At 54.5% G+C, this 24020-nt stretch overlaps 3 protein-coding genes and 1 long non-coding RNA gene across 6 annotated transcripts; 3 read left to right on the top strand and 1 right to left on the bottom strand.

Annotated features, from left to right (window-relative positions):
- Positions 1 to 441: 441 nt before the first annotated feature.
- On the bottom strand, positions 442 to 4440 carry DNALI1 (dynein axonemal light intermediate chain 1). Its single transcript, XM_054170685.1, has 6 exons — positions 4360 to 4440; positions 4168 to 4283; positions 3918 to 4087; positions 3069 to 3247; positions 2289 to 2453; positions 442 to 809 (listed from the first exon to the last, which is right to left on the bottom strand). Exons 1-6 carry the CDS (start codon positions 4438 to 4440, stop codon positions 774 to 776), a joined length of 747 nt encoding a protein of 248 aa, XP_054026660.1. The 3' UTR covers positions 442 to 773.
- A 143-nt stretch (positions 4441 to 4583) lies between these two features.
- On the top strand, positions 4584 to 7140 carry SNIP1 (Smad nuclear interacting protein 1). Its single transcript, XM_054170659.1, has 4 exons — positions 4584 to 4778; positions 4853 to 4949; positions 5508 to 6103; positions 6661 to 7140. Exons 1-4 carry the CDS (start codon positions 4600 to 4602, stop codon positions 6923 to 6925), a joined length of 1137 nt encoding a protein of 378 aa, XP_054026634.1. The 5' UTR covers positions 4584 to 4599; the 3' UTR covers positions 6926 to 7140.
- A 1686-nt stretch (positions 7141 to 8826) lies between these two features.
- On the top strand, positions 8827 to 15919 carry MEAF6 (MYST/Esa1 associated factor 6). Of its 3 annotated transcripts, none has more exons than XR_008462751.1 (8): positions 8827 to 8971; positions 9120 to 9235; positions 9312 to 9399; positions 9842 to 9887; positions 10447 to 10639; positions 13843 to 13901; positions 14598 to 14631; positions 15122 to 15919. XR_008462751.1 is itself a non-coding variant. In XM_054170671.1 (8 exons), the coding sequence occupies exons 1-8, from the start codon at positions 8876 to 8878 to the stop codon at positions 15128 to 15130; spliced, it is 612 nt and encodes a 203-aa protein (XP_054026646.1). In that variant the 5' UTR covers positions 8827 to 8875; the 3' UTR covers positions 15131 to 15919. The 3 variants fall into 3 exon arrangements, 2 of the variants coding, with proteins under 2 accessions (XP_054026646.1, XP_054026647.1); XM_054170671.1 differs by lacking the exon at positions 13843 to 13901 and adding an exon at positions 13711 to 13740; XM_054170672.1 differs by lacking the exon at positions 13843 to 13901.
- Positions 15920 to 19067: 3148 nt separating this feature from the next.
- On the top strand, positions 19068 to 20250 carry LOC128898233 (uncharacterized). The gene is made up of 3 exons (XR_008462758.1): positions 19068 to 19323; positions 19398 to 19500; positions 20076 to 20250. It is a non-coding gene; the product is annotated as an uncharacterized LOC128898233 (long non-coding RNA).
- Positions 20251 to 24020: the final 3770 nt, after the last annotated feature.

The raw sequence follows: 24020 nt of genomic DNA, 5'->3' as shown, positions 1-24020 counted from the left end.
CCAAATGATGCTCAGTGCTGGGGGGCGGTGGGGATTGGTTTGGGTTGGTTTGGGTGGTTTGATTTTTTTCTTCCCCTGCTCTGGAAATGAGCTTAATGGAGTTTGTCAGATGACTGCAGTGAACAAACATTCCTATGCCTGCTTCCTATGTATAGCCTCCTGGTGAGCCACCTAACCTCATGAGCTTCCACCAAGCAGTGACATTTGGCATGCTGTCCTACCCCTCTGTTTCAGGCCTTGCTCATCGCAGGCCACCGCTGATGACTGACAAAGGGTTTTGAGGTACAATGGACAACAACTTGCACATACTCAAAGCATTCCCCACCCCCAAACCTGCAATTTCTTAGTGAATGTGACTTAGGCTTATTGTAGCCACTCTGAATTTTCTACATCATCTGCAAAGTAATTCATGCTACAGAGATTGGGAGAGAAACGTTTAGCAGTTTATTACTTTGAAGGTCGTCTAACATAGTTCCACCAGGCAAGGCCCAGACAGGTTTGACTATTCAATGAGCTGAGTGCTGAGAGGGTATTGCAAGAGGCTGAAGTAATTAACAAAGAATTCCAATTCCTGAATTTCAACTCTTCAACAGAAAAAAAGGAAGAAGGCAAGAAAGGAAGACAGAAAGAACAGAGCTCTTCTGCCCTAGTTGCTGGTAAGTGGAAATTTCAGATGGTTTTATGAAGACAAATCTTAACTGCAACCTTCTTGCTCTGACAGCTCTTCTGAGCACTGCCTGGAGGGCAACCCCCCAGAAAAAAATAACAACAGTCTACTTATTTGCTGCAACGATGCTTTCAAGTTGGGCCTGAAAAACAAATGAGACAGTAAGTCAAATGAGATTCAACCTATAAACTAAAGCCATGTTGCTGCAAAGTGGTCAATTGTCTGTTCGACACCAAGGGAGGAGCTGGGGGATGCTGCAATACTTGAAGAGAAGCAGGCTGGGGTTTTTTTGCCTTTCCCCCCCCCCCAGCTCTCTCATTCCTTCCTGCATGTTTTATAAATTAGCTTTTCATTCTTGGCATTCTCACTTGGTGCACTCTTGAGAAGAAAAGAGCTGGCCCTGGTTCCATACAATGAAAGAGTCATTTGGTAATGTAAAGCAGTGAGAGGAAATTAAATAAAAGCTGTTGAAACCATGGTCTGAACGCTCTGATTTCAGGCTGGGCTGCGTTAGCTAAATGAAATACTTGGCACTCCAGCCTCTGGAACGTAAACTGACTCTGGGACAAAAGTAGCTGGGAACAGCAAGTTTCTCAGTTACTGAGACAACTTGACGCCCAATTAGTAGATTGATGGGTGAGCTCCCCGTGAAGCACCGAGTGCCTGCAGCTCTTGGGTTTGTCCTCTTCCTACAGCTGCCACCAAAATCATCCCCAGCAGTGGTACCTACACAGCTGGGCAGATGCTCGAGGGAGGAACACGGGTTCAAGGGCAGCACACACATGTGGTCTAAGTTACTCCATTTTTGTGCCCTGAAACATTTCAAGATGGCCTGGAGATGTTAAGGGGTTAGAAAGGAGATGCTGTGGGAGTGGTGAAGGTAGAGGGAGCAGCCTGGGGCGATGGGTGTGTGCTTAACTGTAGCCAGAAACATTTCATGTTTATGATAGCTTCTGTACTCAAAAGGTGTGGGATTTCTTTCCTTTCAGAAGCTCTGTTTTCACAAGGCAGCATGTACAGCATCCCTCCTGTTGTGGTGCAGTCCCTGCTGCACAAGTGCTCAGCTGTTCTTAGGAGGTGATACTGTTGAATGCTCTGTCTTGTTATCAGGGCAGCAATTCTGATGGCCAGCAGCAAAGAAACTAACCATCTTGATGTGCCTTCTCTTGATTTTCTAGTTGTTAATGGAGAAGGGAGGTGGCTGTTGCAACCTCACAGTTATGCAGAAATAGATTTCTGGGGTATCAGACCAGTTTGGAGCATCTGCTGTGGGGGGTTGAGTTGCAGGTTTCTGCTCTTCTCCTGACTAAAACCATTTATTATTTTCTGAACAAATTCTGAGCTCTCCCTGGCAAGTGTATGACTGGAATTCAGTTAACCCCACCTGCTGGTGCCATCCTCAGGTTTGCTAGTCCTGACCAATTGCTGATGGAGCAAGGGAGCAGCGAATGGAAGAGCAACATTTTCCCTTTTCATTAGGCTTTAAAGCAGGACATTAACACAAAGGGCATCAGAAATGTAACACCTCTAAAACTACAAGGAGAAAGTGATTTATTTATTTTTTTATATCTGATCACAACAGGAGAAGTTTTACTATTTGGAACTGTGTTATTTTACTCACCTTCAGCTGTTGGTTCATTTTCTTCAGGATCTGAACCTCCTCAGAGTGTTTCTTTTCCTCTATCTGCCGCTTCTCGTCTTCCCGTTTTTCGGTAGCTGCACACAGAGCTTTCTGCTCACTCACTTGTCTTTCCAGCTCCTGTTTTTCCTCTTCCAGCTCTGCAATCTTGGAAAAGAGCACAGATCTCTCTAGTTTTGTTTGTTAGTCACCTTTTCAGCTAAGATGGGACAAATTCTGTACCAGTACATAAAGGGTTGGTAGCAAGAGGTGGGAGACTCTCTTTTTACAAGGAGACAGAGAGAGAAGACAAAGGGTAATGGGTATGAGTTAGTGCTGCAGGGATTCCAACTGGACTCCAGAAACACATTTTTCACCATGAGAACAGTCAGGCATTGGAAACATCTCCCAAGAGAAGCAGTGGATTCTCCTACACTGGACAGTTTCAAGACTCAACTTGACAGGGTGCTGGGTCAGCTAATTTCAACTCTACTGTTAACCTAGAAAGGTTGGACCAGATGTGATCCTTGGGGTCCTTTCCAACCTGACATTCTGTGATGCTGCAAAGTTCTATGTTGTACATTCAAGCTTTCCAGCTACAGCAGCACGTCATTCCCGGAGGGCAATTAAAGCTTGGGAAAGGCAAGGGCAGGGTTTTGCCGATCTTTGCTGCCATCCTGTGGAACCATAGACAACTGACTGCGCGGAGGACCTGAGCTGTCACATCCTCCCGCTGTGTCGTACTGAAAGCTGCAGGCTGGGGTGAAAAAGAGCCCGACTCACCCTTTTCTCCATGTCAGCCTTGCCTTGCTCAGCCTGCAGCGCCTTGCGCAGGCCAAAGGCTGTGCTGCTCTCGTACAGCGCCTGGTAGGCAGCCAGCGTCATCTGCAGCTCGTCCCTGACACGCAGCAGCAGCAGCCCACGCTCGGCGCAGGCGATGGTGGTCTGCCGGATCAGCTCATCTGAGAGAGGGAGCAGGGACCCAGTCAGAGTCGCTGCTGTGCAGCTGGGTGCACACAGGGGCCAGAGAGTGTTGGCTTTTACCTGTTCTCTGCACCGCAGGCACCAGGCACTAGAGATAATAATTGGTTTTGTGATGTTACATTCCAGCTGTAGCATCAAGTGCTACGAAATAAATCGGTGGTGGCACAGCCTCTTTGGTGACAATGGGGATGCTTATCCACTAAAGTTTTAATGGCAGACTCCTAAAAATGTGACTTTTTTGGTTATTTGGAAGCCTCAAAAGTTAAAAGCCTCCAGGAGAATCCTGCTCAAACCCATGGCAGCCTCTGAACCAGGTCATCAGCCTGCAAGAGTGGGTAACAGAAAGGAGTTTAAGCTACTGTAATCGGGTTAGGTACAACCAAGAGAGTGCTGATATTCTTTGCATCTTTCACTGTTCTGTCTTTACAACATCCGAGTGTCAGCTGTTGTTAACAGCTACCGTAAAATACTCCCTGTAGAAGCCGAGAGCCCCGGCCAGTGGTAAAGGTTACAGAGCCCTGCCCTGCGGGGACTGAAGCTGCAGTCAACTTTCTGGAAGGCGGAGCGCTGAGGGGCGGTAGGTTTGGAGGGCTCAAGGAGCTCAGGGGTGCGGGGCGGTGCCTCCCCCCGACCACAGAGGGCACTGACCGAAGCACTGCGAGTAGAGCTCCCGGCGCACCGAGCAGATCCCAGTCTCCCGCGCCTGCCGCTGCTGCAACCGCAGGTCGAGCTGCTCCTGGAGCTGGACGACGTCCAGGCGGGTGCCGGGCGCGCTGGACACCTCCTGCACCCACCGGTGGTTCTCCTTGCCCCATTCTCTGCCACGAGAGACACAGGCAGTCACGAAAGGGGCCCGTCCGGGAGCTGCCAGGTGCGGGTGGACCCGGCCCCCGCTCACCGCGGCGGCAGGATGGCGTTGAGGAGCTCCTGCGCCCGCTTCGAGGACTCGGCGGCGATTGGCGGGACAGGCCCGGTCGGTGCGGGCGGCGACGGTGTTCCCTGCAGCGGAGGGGCCTGCGGAGAGAACAGAGCACGGTAGGAGCGGGTGGAGCACGGCCCACGGCGCCGCGGCTTGCTGGGCCCTGCTCACCCTCGGGGAGCGCTTCTCGGTGCGGCGGGTGACAAGCACGGGCGTGTCGTAGCGCAGCAGTGAGTCCGGCGGCGGGATCATGGCGGCGGCGGCATCCGTTACCATGGAAACCGCGGGGTTCGTTACCATGGGCACCCGCGGGCGCTCGGGCCGGCCGCTGAGCAGGCGCAGCCGGGCCGGGGGCGGGGCCGAACCGGCAGAAGCGCTTCCGGGTGGAGCGCGCGGGCCGGAAGCGGCGCCATGGAGGCGGCGGCAGAGAGGCGGCGGGAGCGGCGGCGGCGGGAGACGGCGGTGAAGGCCGAGAAGCGCAGTCCCCGGCGCTCCGCCTCCCGTTCGGCGCGGGGCAGCCAGTCGCCGCCGGCCGAGGAGAGAAGGGGCCCGGCCGGGCCGCGCCAGGGCAGCCGCGGCAGGAGCAGCAGGTAGGAGCCGCGGCGGGCCCCGCGCTGCCCTGGGGCGGCCCCGCGGCTCATTTTCTCCTTTTGTTGCTTTCAAGATCGCCTAAGAGAAAGAGCAAGTCCGGGCGGAGAAGCCGGTCCCCGCGTGGCAGACGGAGCCGGAGCCCGCATCACGCCGCCGTGAAGGTGAAGCAGGTAAATCGCGCTGTCGGTAGCGGCGAGGCCCAGTCCTGTCCCGGAGGTGTTGGCGGAGCTTTGCGCGCTTCCCGACTCCCCAGCGGTAACTGTACCTGTGGGAACTCGGCCACGCGAGGTACGAAAAGCGCTTCTCACCTGGCTGATGTTGCCTTCTGATCCTCGGAGCGTGCGGTGTCAGGGAAAGGAGGGCGTTTGGGCAGGCCACTACCTCGTGGAACACACCCCCCCCCCCGCACTCTCCCCTCTTAGGCTTTGCTCGGAGCAACTGGGCATCCACACGTGTGTGAACTCAGCCGTGCCACCATGGAGCAGGTGGTGCATTGTGCTGTCTCTTGATCTGGTTTTGATCAGTGCAGAATGCAGCAATTCAAATAGTCTGGCAGTGCAGAAAGTTTATGCTGCCGTGTGTCTGATCTGCACACAACATGTCCAGGCACACGGGGTTCTATGTGTGGCTGTGATTGTCTTAAAATCTGGGGGAGATTCTTAAAAGATTGTCTTAAACTGGGGCTCTTTATCTTTGAACTTGTCACTGTAAGGGATTCCTCTTTGCAGGAGCGAGATGATCACAGCCGCAGAGGGAATGAGGAGCGGAAGCAGAGGCATCCATCAGAGGAAGAACACAGGAGGGAGAGAAGCAGTGACAGAGACAGGCACAGAGAACACTCAGACAGAAGGAGGAATGCAAGTGAGAGGCCTGGAGTTCGAGGCCACGAGCGAGAGAGGGATGCGCAGAACATCCGTGAGCAGCAAGCAGAGAGGGAGTTTTACAACGAGAGGAGACGAGAGCATCGACAGAACAACGAGGAGGGGGGTGGTGGTGCTGACCAGAACCCCGAACTGGGGCAATCTGATAACAAACCGAAAGAAAAAGCTTCTGCCAACAAAGAGAAACCAAGCTTTGAACTGTCGGGTGCGCTTCTGGAGGACACCAACACCTTCCGGGGCGTTGTGATTAAGTACAGCGAGCCCCCCGAGGCGCGGATCCCCAAGAAGCGCTGGCGCCTCTACCCCTTCAAGAACGATGAGTTCCTGCCCGTGATGTACATCCACAGGCAGAGCGCCTACCTGCTGGGCCGGCACCGCCGCATCGCCGACATCCCCATCGACCACCCCTCCTGCTCCAAGCAGCACGCCGTCTTTCAGTACCGGTAAGTGCTGCTCTGCTGCTGCTGCTGTGATAGGGGTTGCTCAGGAGCTTCTGAGTGGAAAACCAGACCCTTGGGTGTGTGCAGCTGAGACCTGGGTCTGCTGTGAGTACATTAGAGAGATGGGATATTGGTCCAACTGCTGCCTGTCATCCCAGCAGCAATCAAAAGTTGCTGCTTGCTCTAACTGAGCTGTGAGCAGGCTTTTAGCAAGAGAAATAACAGAGCTCTAGCTGAATTGGGATGAGCTGGCCGGTGTGACTGGCAGCGAAAGCGTTAGAGGGAGAGGTTTTGTTCACTGGGTGTTTCACAGCAGACTTTGCTGATCTCTAAAAAGGGGGTTTCCTGCTGCTGCTGCCGATGAGCTGCTCCCTTGGGCGCAGCCAGTTGCAGGCTTACATCAGAAGGGTCAGGCAATGATGCAGCCTGGCCAAATTCCCTCTGTCTCACACGGTATTGTTGCTGCTGAACAGCAGGGACCTGGTGTGCTGGGGCTCGTGGAAAGGCCCTTTGCTCTCGCACTGTGTGATGCCCTTGCGGCTGTGTTTCTGCCTCCCCAGGCTGGTGGAGTACACCCGTGCCGATGGCACCGTGGGGCGGCGCGTGCGGCCCTACATCATCGACCTGGGCTCGGGGAACGGCACCTTCCTCAACAACCAGCGCATCGAGCCCCAGCGCTACTACGAACTGAAGGAGAAGGATGTGCTCAAGTTCGGCTTCAGCAGCAGGGAATACGTCCTCCTCCACGAGTCCTCAGATAAATCTGAGGCCAATGCAAAGGACGATGATGACGAGGAGGAGAAGGAGGAAGAGTCGGACAGTTAACAGCTGAGGAGGAGATGGCAGGGGGTGGGACAGGAAAGAGTTTCTTTGCAGCTGAACGTGTGTTGGGATGTGAACGCTGAAGCATCACAGCGTTGATGCCTCTTATTGCCTTAAAGTCCTTTTTGTTGCTGATCTCCTAGCATATTTGGGGGAAGCTCACTGATTTTCCATCTCTTGATAGTTCTGTGTATCAGGAAATACAGCTTGCTCTTTTTTTTGCCCCTTGTTTTTTTTCTTCCTTCCCCCCCACAAGAAGCAGAAGAGCTCTTGGATGTGAAAGCTCAGCTGCTGGGAATGCTGAACACACGTTGAGACTGCCCTTGTCCAAGGGAGCTGCAAACCACCACCGGCATATCTTGACATGGATTTTATTAACTGTTTTGTCATAGCCCTTTGAAATGCTACTGAACTGAAGTATGAGTTAGAAAGTAACACAAAATGTTTTGTAACGCATCCTGTCGGTAGTTTGCCAAATCCCTTTGCCCGTGAGGAGCTCCAAACAGGAGAATTGACCCAGCTGGCAGCTAAGGCAGCAGAAATGGTGCCAAGCCCCTCTTGTGTCCATGTGTTGGGTCCTTGTTTGCTTTGTGGCAACATGCACTGCAATACACCAAAAATTACAAGGTTCTTTGGAATGGAAGTGAAACCTTTCCTGGGGGACAGGGGTTGGGTGTCAATTCTGTGACTGGGTCAGGGTCTGCCCCTACCTGTTGTGACAGTGCTGAAACTGTCCCTGGGTGCTGAGTGCCTGGGTCTGACACTGGGGTCTTTGTTCCTCACTCCACTGCTGCCCCACGAGTAACATCTCCTTGGGTGAGTTTGTACTGTGCATAAATCCCCTCTCTGTGGTGAGATGTTTTAGCCAGAGTTTGCACTATTTAAGTTTTATCTAAGTCACTTGTTTAAAATAGTCTCCTCCTCATGAGAGAATACTCTTCAGGATGAGAAAAGCCAGTTCCACTCACTGAAAGTTTTGGTGTCTTCTCCCCATCACGTTATGGTATAAGAAATGTGTATTTCCCACACTGTTTACTCATTTGCCTGGCTGTTGTTGAGTGTTACCAGCTCATCCCTGCTGTGTACATACTTCATGTATACCGGTGCTGCATCTTGCTGTATGCAGCCTGGAAGTTTCTGATGTAAATAGGGGCACTGAGGTAGGTTTTCAAATGGTGGTAGGATGAGTTTTGCCAGGAGGATCTCCTTTATATGTACTCTAGGGGTTTTTAAATAAAGAATTTGTACATTTAGCCCTATTTGATATTAGTGGTAATGTTTATTCTGGTGTCTCTCCTCTCCCCCTTTATGTTCCTTGAAACAGCTTTGTTTTCAGTCTGTGTTGCAGTATCAAGGACCCCAAATCAGTTGAAGATGTAGACCTTCTCTCCGTGAGAGGCTCTGCCTGTGGAGGGGTGGGGGGCTGTATGCCACCCCTTGCCTGGACCCTCCTTATCGAGCACGGCCCCGGGAGCTTGTTCAGTGCCCAGGCTGTCACAGGCAGCTTCACACGGGGAAATCCTCCTGGGAAGCCGCGCTGTGGACCGAGCTGATCGGTGCGCTGAAAGGGAAGCTGACTTCTCGGGCTGCTCTTGGGACTGGGCCCGCAAAGCAGCACCGTTGGCTGGATCCGGTGCGTGAGTTTACCCGCTTCGAGCTGCCGGTGCCGTCGGTGCTGGAGAACGGCCGCCGCACCGGGGGGTGCCGAGGCTGAGGGTGGTGGAAACCGAAGCGGCCGTAATACAGCGGCCTCCATATCGGCGCCTCGCTCCCAGCCGCAAGCTCCGGCTCTCCGTGCTGCGGGCAGCGGGCGGGGACACTCCGTGCCAGGGCTGGGCCGGGCGGAGCTGGCGGCGGGGCCGGGCTCGGCGCTGCCCCCGGCGGCCCCTCCCGGCAGCGCAGCCGCCGCCGCCGCCGCCCCGCCCCGCCCGGCCCGCGCAGGCCGCAGCCGCCATGGCCGCGCTGCATGCTAAGGCCGGTGGCCCCCCGCAGATCCCCGACACCCGCCGGGAGCTGGCCGAGCTGGTGAAGCGCAAGCAGGAGCTGGCGGTGAGCACGGAGGCCGGGGATAGACGGAGGTCGGCGGGGCCCGGGCCTGGGCCGCGGGGCAGGCGGGCGGCGGGGCCGGGCGGCGGGGCCTGGGCCGCGGGGCGGGCGCGGGGCCGGGCCCGTTCCATACGCTGCCTGTGCCCGGCAGGAGACGCTCGCCAACCTGGAGCGGCAGATCTACGCCTTCGAGGGCAGCTATCTGGAGGACACGCAGATGTACGGCAACATCATCCGCGGCTGGGACCGGTACCTCACCAACCAGAAGTGAGTCCCTGCCCCGGCCCGGCCTGGCCCCGCCCGGCCCCGCGGCCCCGAGCTATCGCCTTTCTCTGCGTTTCAGGAACTCCAACAGCAAAAACGACCGCAGGAACCGCAAGTTCAAGGAGGCCGAGCGGCTCTTCAGCAAGTCCTCGGTCACCTCGGCAGCGGTGAGTGCTAGGCAGGGTGGCGGCAGGACAGCCCTGACCCTGTGCACAGCCCTGACCCTGTGCACATCCCAGTCTCCATCCTTTTCCTTTGGTGCTTCTGCACCTGCAGGACCAGTTTCCCATTTAAGATCCAGTACCTGCCCAGTTTCCCCCATCTCGAGCGTCTTCAACCCCCCATTGCAGCCTCTTCCAGAAACTCTTTTGCCATTGCCCGGAGAGGTGGCAGTAACCCAGAGCCAGGAGCCACCCATGCCACACACGTTCCCTGTCATCTGTGGCTTTATCTTCCTGCTCCTCACCCCACTCTGCTGGGCCATGCTGGCACTGGGCTCTTCACAGCAGAGTCCTGATGTGTCTCTGTGAGATGATCTCTGTGGCTCTGAGCCTTTGGGGGGCAGTGGGTGACTTGCTGCCCTCGCTGATGTCCCTCTCCCTTTTGCAGGCTGTCAGTGCATTAGCTGGAGTTCAGGACCAGCTTGTTGAGAAGCGTAAGTCACCTCTCCATTCCCCTCAAAGTAATCTGGAAGGATTCATACTCCTCCTTACCCCTCAGCCCCATCTCCAGCTGTCTGGGTCCCTGCTGTATGTGCTTCCTGCCCAGAGACTGGCTGCCACGCTGAGCACTTGCAGTGTGGGCTCTGGCCCCCAGCTTAGCAAGAGTCACTGTGAGAAGCAGAAGTCAGGCTGAGCCAGTGAGGGTTTATTGTGCATAAACCTTCTTGGAACAGATCTGGAGCTCCTTGGAGGCAGAGGCTGGGGGAGCTGAAGCAGTGTGTTTGTGTGTCTGCTGTTTAGGTGCAGGTGAGGTGGGGAGATGCTGCTTACAGTCAGGATTTGTGTGTTTGTGTAATGAACACCAAAGCAGATGCAGTTCTCGTGTGCTTCAGTGGCTGAGGAGGTCGCTTGCTGTCCACTATCCAGGTTTTCCTCCTCCTGGTGCCCTGGGGCTTGGTGCATCTCTGCTGCCTCCGTGCAGAGCTTTGCCAGGGCAGCCTGGGCTGTGAGCTGCGGGGCTGACTCTGTGCTCCTCTCTCTGTCCTGCTCTAGGGGAGCCGGGCAGTGGCACGGAAAGTGACACTTCTCCAGACTTCCACAATCAGGAGAATGAGCCTAGCCAGGAGGATGCTGAAGAGCTGGACGGGTCTGTGCAGGGGGTGAAACCCCAGAAAGCTGCTTCCTCTACTTCTTCTGGGAGCCACCACAGCAGCCACAAAAAACGGAAGAACAAAAACCGGCACAGGTTAGTGGTGCCAGCAGCTTTCTTGTCCTGTGTCTGAGCCTTAGCTGTGGTGGAATTCACTGCCTTGTATGACAGGAACTGGTGATTGTTGGAATAATGAGCAGCTCAGGTCATGTATTTGGTGATTGTTCTGTTTTCAGTTGTACACGTCCTATAATGTTCACCAGGACCTCATTTCCCCTCTTGTGTCCAGGAGGGGAGGCTTGAAGCTGGAGAAGTTAAACAGCACAGGGCACTAATCCCAGCTCTGGTGCAGCTCTGATTCTGGCCCAATGTTTCAGTTCTGTTTCTGCAGGAAAATAAAGCTTTCTTCCTTCCAGTGGAGGGAGGTTGCAGCCCTGGCCTCCTGTGCTGGCTTCTTGGTTTCTGCAGAGCCAAGTAAGACAGGAGTGTCAGTGCTTCCTCTGCAGAAAGAGGGGGAAGAAGCAAATTGAACATTTTGGGGATGTGGACACTCCCAGTGTCTTCACAAAGATTCCCACTCCAAGCCCTTTCAGCTGTCATGTCCTAAACTGAGTCTCTTTTGACTATGCCATAGAAGGGTTCCTCTGTCATGTTCACCTCAAAGTGTTTGTTATTAAACTGACCTGAAATTCCTGTGAAGCACATCTCCTGAACTGTTTATGATTGAATTTAGCTGACCAGTTCTGCCCCTTACAGCACACCCTTGAGGCAGGCACGGTGGGCTGGGGGGGCTTGAAAACCTCAGACACCTCCCCCTGCCTCACACCTGCTGCCTGTGGGCTGGCACAGCCTGCGGCTTCCCCAGGACTCGGTGCCCCACGGAGCTGACTCCACTGTGGGGTCAGGCCCAAGGGGAGGAAACCCTGGCAAGAGGAGACAGTTAACTGCAGAGCTGCACTTCCCTGGAAGTTGTGGCTGCACTGGTACCTACAGAGTGTTAGAAGGCAAAGAGCTTTTGCAAATGAAGTGTCCTTGCCCGCTGTGAGCATCTTGGCTTTGTGTGTGGATGGCCTTTCCTCTTCAAGGGACCTTCCCATGCAGGTACCAGAGAGAAGTGTTTGAAAGAAAAGTGGTAAAAGTGCGGGAGGGTTGGTTTGGGAGGACATGGAGAGGTAGGTAGAGTTCTTGATAAACTTTTAACTGCTTTTTCTCCTTCGTTAGGTTTTGAGTCATTAGTGTGCCTTTAATTCTTAGATTAGAATCTCCTCCTGCAGAGGCTCAGCTGGGTGAACATCCTAAGATAGCAGATGTCCCTTTGGTTGCTTGGGAACTGGGAAGCCAAAGCAGTTGAAAACTCCTTATTTGCCTGTGCACAATTGGAAGGGAATTCAGGGGTAACACAAGACATTGCATCTCTAAACCACTTTAGAGAAACAAGCTGTAGAACTGAGGAGCAGCCTCAGAAAGTGGCAAATTCTGGAATCCTGAGCACTTCCATGGGGAGCAAACAGCCCTGCAGTGGGGCCAAGGCAAGTGCTGTGCATGAGACAAACTCTTTGGCTTCATTCCACAACCCAAACTCCAGTGACAGGAGATAGGAGGATCCTGCCTCACTGACAGGTTGGGGGAGTTTGGGATTTCTGCTGTGTTCCTGCCACTGAGGCAGCTGATGCTGGCTCCTGTTGGGGACAGTGTTGGACAAGTGGAGCCCTGGTCTGGTCTGGTCCAGAAATTCTACCCTCAGAGATTCCTCAGACACATCTGTGCTGTGGAAGGCTTAGTGAGTTAGTGATTGACTACCTTATGATTCTTAACACGGCTAGGTAGATTATTGCAAGAAGAAAACTGTGAAGTGTATCTGTTAAAAAACCCCAAACCATTAAAATTGTGCTTGCCATTCCTGACTGTCCCCTACATTTTGACAGAAACAATTTCCAACTATATCTGGGTTAAAAAAAACCGTCAAGAAGTCTGCTGGAAGTGCTTCCAAATGCTCTGAGCCCCCAGTGCCCTTTGGGAAGAGCTGTGATGGCTCTCCTGGAGTCCATGGAATGAAAAAGGGAAAACCAAAGAGAAGTGTCAGCAGTTCCTTTTGTTCAGAGGCATTTCTAGTGGCCAGCTTACATTTGAGTCCTGTTCACCTGTTCTGAAGGACTGGGAACTGTTGGGGACAGGCACTCTGAAGGGACACAGACTCCACTGGATTTTCTGCCACCCTGAGTAGTGTGGAGGGCTGGATTAGACTGGGCAGAACTGGTGTGAATGGGCAGTTTCACTTCAAACAGTTGAAGCCAGGGAACCAGACAGCAGTTCCAGTGCTTGATTGAAGTCAAGAGGCCACAGGAAGGCCAAGACAAGGACTTTCTGTGTGCTCAGCAGCTTTCATGGCTAATGAGTATTTTGGGAGGAAACAATCCTGTTTCCTCTTGAAAATCCAGTGCTGACAAGCTGCTGGTTCCAGCTGATTTGGTGATGATTCCCTTCCCACAATCAGACAGAGTTGTTGGCTTTGGGGCAGAACTGGGTCTGGGACAGCACTTGGGTGTCCATGCCAGTGCCAAGGGGTGGTGCCACCAAACTGCAACGAGCTCTTGCCAAGTGCCCATGGTCTCTGTTTAGCTGTGGAGGGAGTGGGTGCAAGGGGGGTGTGGTGTGTGTGGGGGTGTGCGTGATGAGGACACTTGGGTGCAAAGCTGGCCACCTCCTTCTTGCCTCCACCTCTGCCTGTAGGAGCTTTGCTTTGCTGTAATGATCTAGACAAAGCTGCTGCTGCTCACCACCCCCTCGCTGGTTTTTGCAGCCACATCAGTTTCCCTCTGCCTGGGAGCTGGTCTGCACTGACAGCTCTGAGCTGCCTTCTCCAGCCTTTAGAATCCCCCCCGCAGCACCACTCTGCCTCTGCTCTGACTCTTTTCTCCCAGAAATCCACGTGGGGAGGGGGTTCTGCATTGCTAGATCTGGAAAGCTTTTTTTTCCTTTTGTGCCCAGCCCTGGTTTAGAGCTCTGCAGACCTTTGAACAGTGGCTTGATTATCATTTTTTTTTTCTTTTTACTTTATTTTATTTTTTTTTCAGTAATCTCACTAGGGTGGCTAATCAAACTAATTGATTTAATTCATTAGTATATTAATTTCTATTGCTTTCTTCCTTTCAAATGCTGCCCCTCAGCCCGTCTGGCATGTTTGATTATGACTTTGAGTAAGTTTGACTTGACTTAGTACTTGTGCTGTGTTGTTAGTGTGTAGACACCAATGTGCCTTTGAGACCTTTCTAACCCCTAGTTTATCTGTTTAATTGTAGGTATGTATATTAGGGTAGGCTGGGAAGGTTTTTTTAGAGACAGAAAAGCGTTGATGGAGGTAACATTTTATTTAATAACTTCAGCAAAATTAACCTCACTCTCCTTTTTCCCCCCACCCCCTTTTCTATTGTTTCCACTTTTAATAGAGACAATTTGTAAACGTAGTTTCCAACCTGATTCTTCTGGCTTTTGCTTCTGAAGGAGATTAGTGTAGATTTGGATATTTCCTTCTGGAAAAAAAAAAAACAAAACCAAACACCCAAAATGTAACCAACTCTCTCCTTTTTTGGCTCTTGTAAAACCCTGTTGCCTTAAACTCCCTTTCTTTACTCCCAGTAATTAACCATTTTCACTATGTCTGAATAATTCACCCCGTGGCATAGTTCCGGTTCTAACAGATTAACATAGAGCATGCCTGATTAACCTTATTCCTTGATGCTGCTTTAACCTCCCTGTGATTTTGATGCTGAACCTTGATTAACTCTTTTTGGAGAGGATGGAATGTTGCATATGTTATTACTTACTTATTTTTTTTGGCCAAAAACCTAAAAGAATCCACTCTCCATCTCCCTCCTGCTCTCTTGCCCAGTAACGCTGGGACAGTGATTTGGCTCAGCCCAATTGAGAATGTGGATCGAATTAACCAATTAGTCTTTGTTGTAGCCTGTGCCATAATGCAGTAGCTGGTTCTTTGAACTCGAGTGTTGGTTTAATGTATTGAAATGGACATTTCTCTTATCTTTTCCAACCACAGGATTGATCTCAAGTTAAACAAAAAGCCAAGAGCCGTAAGTATCCGTGCTCTGTCCTTGTTTTCATTGCTCGGCGGTAGACTTTTTGAGTGGCTGACTGACTCCTAATCTCACAAAGCCTCCCTCTGCTGTAATTTAAGAGCTTATGTTCATGGATTGAAGGAATGCCGTGGTATGAAATAAGCTTTGTCTGGTGGATTTAACAGTAACTGAGCCCAGGTAGGCTTGTGGTGGAGCTAGGTCGCAGCTCAGTGCTGTGCGCTTGCGATGGCAAAAGCCGGTTTGCGTCCTGCTACCTTGTCATGATCTGGAGCATTACAAGCACCTGGTTGTGGTTGATGCAGGTTTGGAAGGGTCTTTTCTTTTGAATGTTTAGCTACAAGAAACAAACAAACAAACAAAAATCTCTTTTCTGTTTTTGCCTGCCACTAATGGTATGTAGAAGTGAGAGAAGACTCAGAATCCCAGCTCTGCAAGCAGAAGTGGAGAAAGCTCCTGATGTGCCTCTCCTTTCCTCTCTCCACAGGACTACTAGACCCATCAGTGGTGATGCTTCTGGGATGTAGGTCTCCATGAATCCCCACTGAGAAAAGTCCCAGTCGAGTGAATGAGCAGGATGGCAGCTCTGGCCCAGTGGCTGCAGATGGAGGGGCTCACTAAAGAACTTAGCTGGGGGGTGGGGGGATGGGAAATTTTGGACCATGTACTTTGCCTCATTTTGAAATCACCTGAGTTGCAAGAGGACTAAGGTGTAGTAGTAGTAGTAGTAGTCCTGAATTCCTGACAACTCTGTGCTTCCTCAGTTGGGAACTTCCTAAAATTGGCTGATTATGCTGCTGCCACCCCTGTCATCTGCAAGCCCCTGGAGAGCTATTCCTTTTTCCACTGGAACTGGGGTATGAGTCAGTATGTCCCATCCATGTTGTCAGACCTAGATGACTTCTGTTGCTGATACTTAGCTGTGTAGGTTTGTTTTGGTTTTGTTGTCGTTGTTGTTGTTTGTTTTTTTTTTAACTGAAGTGTATAGGTAACAAATTGACTTTGGGTTTCTTTGTTTTAATCTGTGTAGAGTGGAAGGATCTTCGTTTTGTGGAGCAGCTCATTTTGATTCTTAGTTGAGCAGAGGAGAAGTTGGCTTTGCCCTGTTCTCTGACTTTTCATTTTGAACACCATCCCCTAGAATGCACACAACTGCTTTTAGATGCAGGGAAGGCTGGAGCTCTAAGCCATCTTGCTCTTTGCTGTCTGCAAGGTTGGGTGGATTGTCTTTTTAATGCAAACTTCTGTCATTTGTACATAAACAATAAAGCTCCACGTTTGTCTCTCTTCTCCTGTTTTGTTCTGTCCACAGTTTGACTCCTCCTGCTTTTTATCCTCCGGCTGCTTTGTGAGGACTTTGCTGGAATTCTTCCACTTTGGCATAAGAGCTGTTCCCTGTCACTCTTTGTTCTCTCTTTCCTCTGCTAGACACAACACTGAGTCCTGAAAGGATTGCCAGGCACTAATCTCTCTAGCCATGTTCAGCTAATCCTGCTTCTAGGTGGGACTTGGCTGTAAGTCAGAGCTGCTGCTGCTGGCAGGACGCCTGCTGATAAGGGCCCAGCAGCCAGGACTGCCTCTGGATGAGTACACAGAGGGACAAGTGTGGGTGCTGGGTGCTGCTCACAGAGCCAGTCAAGGGGCCAGTGCTGAGGGCAAAATCAGCTTTGCTTTGCCCCCAGGCCAGTGGGTGGGTTTATTACCTGGCTGTAAGGCACTTGTGTTTACTTAAACACTGCTGGTGGAGGGAGGACCATGGGATGGGCTGCAGCCCCTGCCCCACAACCCCCTGTGTGCACCTGGAGCAACTCAGTTCATTCCCAGTGTTCACAAACTTCTGCTGCACCTCTGCTCTCCAGGTACCTTGTCTCTCTCTGAGCTCCCTCCAGGCAGTCCAGCAGGTAACAGAGTAGTGCCCAGGAGAAAAGCCAGGTGTGGAGGTGAAGAAGTTCTCCCGCATTCTGTTCAGGGATCAATGCAGCTATGCAGCCACTCGGGGCAAGGGCTTGTCCCAGGCCAGGGCAAGCTGCTGGCACTGCTGTCAAGGGCTGTGGATCTCAGGATGGAACAGCTTAAAGGACAAGCTGCAAAGCTGGCCTACTTTTTTGTGTTTTAAGTGAGAGAGGTTAAATACAGGGGGGTGGAAGATCTAGGAAACAGCATGAACTCCTAAAAGGCTTTGCTTTGCTGGAAGAAAGGATTACTTGGCCGTGGTAAAAAGCAGCTTTTTTCCCACTGCTGCTGTTGTTCCAACACAAGGACTGCAAGAGCACCTGAACTTCAGAGGTTCAAACCCTTCTCTTTGACCTGGAGGAAAGCAGCTGTACCTTTCTGGCCAGAACACTGACCTGCAGAGCAGCAGCAAAGGGCTGGTATAGCTGGAGTCCTGTGAGTGCAGGCAGTGTTTGTGGCAATCAATCAGCTGCACTGTCCCTGTGACAGGCACCGGGGAGCTGTGGGGACAAGGGGAAAATGCAACCTTACTGCCTCCAGCAGTGTTTGTCACTAAAGGAAGGGGACAGCCTGTTCCGATGAGCACAGTGAGAGCAGCAGCCCCAGGGAGCAAGCACATTGATCAGGGCAGAAATGGCAACTGCTTGGGTCCCAGTTAACAGCCTCTTGTCCTGCTGCTGGCACAGCCCTGCCCTCCTGCCTCCTGCTGATGGGCAGCAGCCCTGTGGCTACCATGGGGCAGGGACAAGGGAACAGTTGCTTGTCCCAGGCCAGGCACCGACGGCCATAGCTCTGCAGCAACATCTCTCCTGTGGACAGTGCGGGGGCTGCAGTCACTCTGGGAGTATGATCACCATCCCCTACAAGTGTTTCTCCTTCTCTGGAGACTTTCAAGACCCATCTGGATGTATTCCTCTGCGACCTGTCTATGGTCCTGCTCTGGCAGGGGGCTTGGACTCACTGATCCTCAGAGGGCCCTTGCAAGCCCTAACATCCTGTGCTCCTGTGTTGTGAGCTGGATGCTAGAGCCAGGCTCTGGCAGCTGTGCCTAAAACTTCTATTGCTGAAAGCTTCTGGTTCTCTTCCTAAAGAGCTTGAGTTGGTGGAAGGTCCCCAGGAAGGCCTTTAGACACAGGAGCCAGGGCTGCTGCACAGACTTTTACCTGAATGCTGATGAAAGGGAAAAATCAATCATTAAATGCCAAGGCCTTTCCCTGCAGGAGCTGAATCCTGAGCAGAGCAAATGCAGGGTGGCAGAGCAGCAGCTGTCCTTATGGCCACCAAAGCTATAGCAGGAGAAAGACTAATCCCAAGAGGATTAGACAGGAGTTTATCGACCTCAGGGCAGCAGCCAAGCAGCGGCCGAGAGCTGCCACCAGGCAGGAAGGGCAGCGGCCAGGCTGGGGAGGGGTCCTGAGGTGCTGCATCAGCCGGTAAGGGGACAGAGCTGGGGAGGGGCAGCAGGAGTCCCTGCTGGGCTGTGTGCTGTGTGTCTGTGTGCTGGCCTCCGGCACTGGGGGAGCAGGGCTCGCCCCCGGTGTGTGGTGGTGCACACCAGGGCTGCCAGGCACGCCTCTGGGCAGCGAGGCAGCGGCTCCCGGGCCCGTGGGAGCGTCACCTCTCCGTGTCCTGGTCCGCAGGGTCCCCATGGGCAGGCAGGATCCGCCGGTGCTGAGGTGGAGGCAGCTGCTGCGTGCTGGGTGCCGTTGGCTCCTCTCGCTCTCCGAGACGATTCTGCACGGGCTGCGGTGGCTCTGGAGGCTGGCATGGGTTGGTACTGCAGGGCCCCTCCCCCAGGGGCCTTCACCAGTTTGTGTTGGCTCCAAACGTGGTGTGTGCCCAGAAGCAGGGGCTGGGGCATGGGCACGCTGCCAGGGCTCTGTAGTGGTGGCACTGGGGGCTGTGGTTTGGTGCAGCTGGGGCAGCAGGGCTGGGGCACTGGGACCCTCACGCTGAAGGGTTGCCTCTTGGCCCATGGTGCTGTATTGGTTCTGCCCACCAAGAGCCCCAAGGACATGGGACATTGCTCTGGGCTCTGCAGTCCCAGAGGCAGAGTCAAGCCTGCTGCACTCACCACATGGCTGCCATCCTCTCCCCCAGTACCTGCTGATCTGCTACAAGAGCTGCTGGGATGGAGCTTTCCACATCACTGAGGAGGTAACTTCCACAAGGTGCCCCCATGCCTCGATGGCTGCAGAGATCTCCAACCCCCAGGACACAGCCAAGCCCAGTGGCATGGTCTGTTGGGTGGCCCTGTGGCACCAGCGGGGCTGTAGATCCCCAGGGCAGAGCAGGACTGCCCAGTCAGAGGCAGTGCCAGGGGCCTGGACTCAGCTGCAGGTGGATGTGTCAGTCCCTGCTGTCCATGGGGGCTTTCAGCTTGGCGTGGCGCTGCGGCTGAGGCTGGAAAGCGGCAGTGAGGGAAGCGAGGAAGAAGAGGAAGACAAAGACTCTACTGCTGCGCTGGAGCCCGGGCAGGCAGGTGGGTCCCTGGCACAGCCGGGGGGGGTCCCTGGCAGGGTGGGTGTCACGGGGTGCCGGCAGGAGCTGAGCTGTGGTGCCAGGGCAGTGGTGGAGCGGCAGCGGCGCAGGGACCCCCTGGAGGCCGTGCTGGGCAGGCTGGAGGCGCTGGAGGCTGACGTCCGCTTCCTCTGCACCGAGCTGGGCGCCGAGAAGCTGCTGTGGAGCAGCCGCTTCCTGGAGCTGCTGCGGGAACAGCAAGGCCTGCGCCAGCGGGTAAGGTCCTGGGGGGGTCCCCAGACCTCCCCCCAGTCCCCTCGGGTACCCCAGACCCTCACAGCCCATCTCAGCTGCAGGAGTGCCCACGGCGATGGGATGGCAGTGACAGCCCCGAGCTGCTGGGGGACACTGAGGACCAAAGCGCCAGCGAGAGCGAGGGGGAGAGGACGGCAGGTAGTAGCTGGGGACCTCGGGGGACAGGGAGCCTATGCTCGGGGGGGGGGGTCCTGCCACCTGCAGCCACAGCTGAGGATGGAGCTCCCCGCTGGGCAGCACTGGCAGACCAGCAGCCATCGCTTCCCCTCTCACCCTTTGGCTCTGTTGAAGGACGCCAGTGGACAGAGCCACGCTGGCAGCCATCCCCGTGCCCAGGCAGCCTTTTGGGGCCAGCAGCTCCATGACAGGTACAAACCATGAGTGATGGCACAAGCAGAGCACCCACATGCGTCCCTCCCTGTACAGGCACTGCAGGACACAGGACAGTGTGGTCCTGGCTGTGTGCCCATGTCCCTGTTTATGGCTCCATCCCTCAGTGCCAGCCCAGCCCTGTCCTCCCCCATCCTGCCCAGCCCTACCCATTCAGCAGAACTGTGGCCATTTCCCAGAAGCAGGAAGAGGTTAGGCTCCTGGGCTGCCTGGGACAGGTTAAAGCCACCCCTGGGGCTGACTGTGCCCCAGGTGGGTTGTCTCTTGTGGAGCCCAGTGAGGAGCATCTTCCTGCTCTGCTACAGCTTGTTGGGAGCTTCCAGGACTGAGGAAGATCAGCACCAGCTCCTGTTCACCTTGCACAAGCTGGAGACACTGAGACAAAGGATGGATTGCAAAACCCAAGAGCTGCCCCATCCACTTCCTCATGGGCCAGACAAGTCACTCACCAGGTGCTCCACACACAACACAGCTCTTGGATGGCTCCTTGCAACAGCAGCCAGGGGGAAATGGCTCTCCTGGGGGGGCAGAGGAGTCCTGGTACCCTCAGAACAGCTCAGCCAGGCATGCCTGGGCAGTGCCAGTGCCGAGCACAGCAGGCTCTGAGCTGCACAGAGCACACCAGCTGTGGTGGGTCAGCCAGACCTCAGCCCAGGAATGGGAGATGACAGGGCTGTGGGGCACTGGGAAGGTGCCAAGCCTCCCAGCTACAGGAGGGCAGAGCCTACATGGCCACAGGCACCACAGACAGCAGGATGGGCCCTGGGCTTCCAAGCAAGGCATTGGGTGAGGGTCTATACCCAAGCCTTGGTCCAGCCTCACAGGACTACAGGCTGTGCCCCTACTGCTATAAAATACAGAGACCACTTGTCCCCTGGCTGTGTCTCTCTGGTCCTTGCCCTGCAGGGGCTGGAATGGCTGAGCCCCCACCACACTGCAAAGACCTCAGTGCTCTCCAGGAGGGGCAGGGGACAAAGCATGGAACAAATTTGCACCCAAAGCTGGCTCTCCAAGCAGGGCAGATGCCCTGACCCACCACACAAGCAAGCACCTGCCCCTGGGACCAGCCAGAGGAATGTGCAGTCTCTCCTGTCTCCTCCCCAGCTGGTGCTTGCTCCAGGGTGGAATTTTCCCTTGGGGTGAGTGCAGAGATCTCCCCATGGCACACAGCTGAGGGCTCCCCTGTGACCCTGCTCCTCACAGTCCTGCAGCCCCGAGAACTGGCCTCCAGCACAAAAGCTTTTATGGGAATGCTTTCATGATGGGTTTTGTTACCAGCACCAGGCAGACTGGGCTGATTCTGCTTGAGAATTAACCTCCCAAGGCTGTGGAACAGCTGCCATCACCCTGGGCTGGCTGCTGTTCCCAGGGCCCTGGAGAGGACATGGAAACTATCCCCACAGCCCTAACTGGGAGCCGGCCAGGTGCAGGGGCTGGGGACAGGTTCCTACAGCCAGCAGTGATCCTAACGTGTCCATGCAGCACCCACATCAGGGAACTGATGCAACCTGAATAGCAGTGGCCTGACTCATCCTGCACCAACCTGGCTGCTGCAGGGTGTTTGGTATTTCTAACTGTGAGGCTGTCCCACCTCAGAGTAAATCAGGTCCTGCAAATGATCCACTCCCGGGTCCTTTTTGCACAGGAACAGCATCACCCAACACAGGTGGTGTCAGACACCAGCTTTGCAGTGACAAGTGCTCAGCCTTGCTGCAACCAGAGCTCAGCTCCACAGCTGCAATCCACTGGGCTGGAACTCCCCTGCCAGCGGGGCTCAGGAGGTAGAAGGTAAAAAAGCCCAAGCCCCGTTAGCTCCGTGCTCCAGCTCTGGAGAAGCTCAGCGGGCTGGCAGCCCCTGCTGCAGCACTCACCACCCATCTCCGAGTGAGGCCTGTGGCCACCACACCGTGCAGATCCTCCTGACCTCTTGCTCAACCAGAGCTGTGTTTACTGCAGCGAGTTTGTGCAATGCGGGCCGGGGGCGGCGGCCGGGGCGAGGCTCAGAGTGAAGCTCAGCTCAGGGCTGCTCCTTGCCGGTGGCTCCTCCGGGAGGGCTGAGCTGGCTGCTCCCCACGGTCACTTCGCTCTGGGCAGCCTGCTCAAGAGAAACTGAGACAACATTTCTGCTCCCTGCTGCAACGCCTGAAGGAACAACTTTCCCCAGGGAAATCCTAGCCTCAGGGAGCACCACAGGGACGTGGCCTAAGCCTCACGGGAGGCTGGCGACAGGGAAACTGAAAAATGCTTGACTGGAGGGTGAGTGGCAGCACTGCACCATCCCCAGCACACCACCAGCCTCCTTGCCTCTGCCCACATCCCTCCCCTCTGGCAGGACCCAGACCCTCTCCAGCTCTGGCACCTTTCTGCTCACCTTGGTGCCACATTCACTCTGCAGCTGCTCACACTCTCTGCAAGTCAGTGCCCCAGACAGGCAGGGCAGAGCTGCTGCCATGCTCGGGGCAGCTCTTCCTTTTCCAGCCCACAGGGTGAGGACAGCCCTGCAGCCTCTGAGCTGGGTGAAAAGGGTCGTTTGATGCTGAGGCTGCTTCCTCCTCGGTGACCTGCCTCAGACGGGTGGCACTGCCCCAGCCCCCACACGATGCCACACTCCTGTCCTTCCATTACGCAGCTGCCCCTTTCCCACAGCCCCTGCTGAAGCCTCGGGTCAGGTTCCCGTCTCTGCAAACGCCGTAGGGTGTTGTAGCTGAGCTAGCCACATCCTGGAAATCCCCCGAGGGGGAAGCAGAGTGGTTCAAACGGGAGCTCAGCCAGCAAGAACCGCAGCAGGCAGCTGCTGCCAGGGATTGGGGAGCAAACCCAGCTGGGCCCTGCAGCCCCTGGGTGCTGGATCCTCTTAGACTGGATGCATTCTCCACCCAGGGCCCTTCCTGGCACAGGGGAAGGAGAAATGAGAATGCAGCAGTTCCTCCCCTGACCTCTGCCACAGCACAGCTTCCCAGTTTTTCCTTCCCTCTTTGGAGCACTGATCTGAAAACACAAGGTCAGGACACGCTGCTGAAGGAGAACTCTTGCCCTGACTGCCACTGCACAGTGGGAGCAAAGCCTTCCACACAACCCCCGAGTGGAGGCAGTTAGAAGGGACCTCTGGAGACCACCCAGTCCAGCCCCCCCAACAAAAGCAGGTTAGCCCACAGCAGCTTGCCTAGAGCAGTGTCCAGGTGGGGTTGGAATCTTTCCAGAGGGTTAAATTCTTTACCTTTTCCATCTATTTCTACCATAACTGGATAGGCCAAGAGACCATTCCCTACACCCCAAACATCCTGCTGTATCCCTCACTGCTCTCTAAAAGTACCTTCACACAGCCTACTCACATTCAAGTCAAAGTCTTCCCTACCCCAGGCCACCCTCCTTGGACTTGCCTTATGCTTTTGGCCAGGCTGCAGCCACAGTGATCTCATACTGAGAGCAGAGACCTTGCTCCAGCAGGAAGCAGCACAGGTTACAAGTGACCTGAGCACTGCTGGAGGGTGAAGGACAGCATGTTTGATCTGGAAGGAAAGAGCTGGTGATGAATGGGGTCACCAGACTTGTTTTGTTCAGCTCCTAGCCCTTCAGCCAGACCCCACCATCACAGTACATTAGAGGTTAGAAGGGACCTCCAGAGATCATCAAGTCCAACCCCCCTGCCAAAGCAGGATCACCCAGGGCAGGCTGCACAGGAATGCATCCAGGTGGGTTTCAAGTCTCCAGAGAAGGAGACTCCACCATCCAACTGAAACAGCCTTGGGTCATCACAGCAATTCTGTTCCTTTCTTGGTTCCTGATGCTTTTCAGGAGCCTTCTGCCCCCCATTCTCTAGCTCATCCTGAGACCTCCCCCTTCCCAAGGGAACATCAGCAACTTCTCACCCTGTTGGAGGGGGGAACTGCTCAGAGAGGAGCCAACCTCTCATGGGGCTCAGCAAGACACATCACCATCTGCACATTGCCAACAGGGTGAAGCAGTGCAACCCAGCTGTGTAGGAAACTTCACAGGGTGCCTGTGTGACCTCCTTAGCTCCAGCAGCTCAGTGTTACAGGAAGACCTAACCCACTTCAGATGGGTAAGAAACAAGTCAAAGGCAAAGCAGCCCTGTCCTGTCCTGCCTGCTGCAGCACCACGAGGAAGTGGTGAGCCACAGGACATGGCTTGAAAACTCCCCAGTGACAGCACAGCCACAGGCAGCCCCAGGGTGGTGGCCCATGGCCCATGAGCAGCTCAGGGCAGGAGGGAAAAGCCTGCAGCAGGGACAGTTCTGATCAGCATTC

The sequence above is a fragment of the Dryobates pubescens genome, chromosome 20, assembly GCF_014839835.1.
Source record: "Dryobates pubescens isolate bDryPub1 chromosome 20, bDryPub1.pri, whole genome shotgun sequence".
Taxonomy (NCBI): Eukaryota; Metazoa; Chordata; class Aves; order Piciformes; family Picidae; genus Dryobates; species Dryobates pubescens.
This window is presented reverse-complemented; position numbering and strand designations above follow the sequence as displayed.

What these genes read in the sequence shown, in the direction of transcription:
- SNIP1 (XM_054170659.1), top strand. Translation starts at nt 4,600, where the DNA reads ATGGAGGCGGCGGCAGAGAGGCGGCGGGAGCGGCGGCGGCGGGAGACG. An exon ending in AGCCGCGGCAGGAGCAGCAG is followed by an intron (nt 4,779 to 4,852) that starts GTAGGAGCCGCG and finishes GTTGCTTTCAAG; the next exon opens with ATCGCCTAAGAGAAAGAGCA. An exon ending in CCGCCGTGAAGGTGAAGCAG is followed by an intron (nt 4,950 to 5,507) that starts GTAAATCGCGCT and finishes TCCTCTTTGCAG; the next exon opens with GAGCGAGATGATCACAGCCG.
- MEAF6 (XM_054170671.1), top strand. Translation starts at nt 8,876, where the DNA reads ATGGCCGCGCTGCATGCTAAGGCCGGTGGCCCCCCGCAGATCCCCGAC. An exon ending in CCTCGGTCACCTCGGCAGCG is followed by an intron (nt 9,400 to 9,841) that starts GTGAGTGCTAGG and finishes TCCCTTTTGCAG; the next exon opens with GCTGTCAGTGCATTAGCTGG. An exon ending in AAGAACAAAAACCGGCACAG is followed by an intron (nt 10,640 to 13,710) that starts GTTAGTGGTGCC and finishes GCTGCCCCTCAG; the next exon opens with CCCGTCTGGCATGTTTGATT.
- DNALI1 (XM_054170685.1), bottom strand. Translation starts at nt 4,440, where the DNA reads ATGATCCCGCCGCCGGACTCACTGCTGCGCTACGACACGCCCGTGCTT. An exon ending in AGGCTGACATGGAGAAAAGG is followed by an intron (nt 2,454 to 3,068) that starts GTGAGTCGGGCT and finishes CTCTTTTCCAAG; the next exon opens with ATTGCAGAGCTGGAAGAGGA. An exon ending in AAATGAACCAACAGCTGAAG is followed by an intron (nt 810 to 2,288) that starts GTGAGTAAAATA and finishes TTTGTTTTTCAG; the next exon opens with GCCCAACTTGAAAGCATCGT.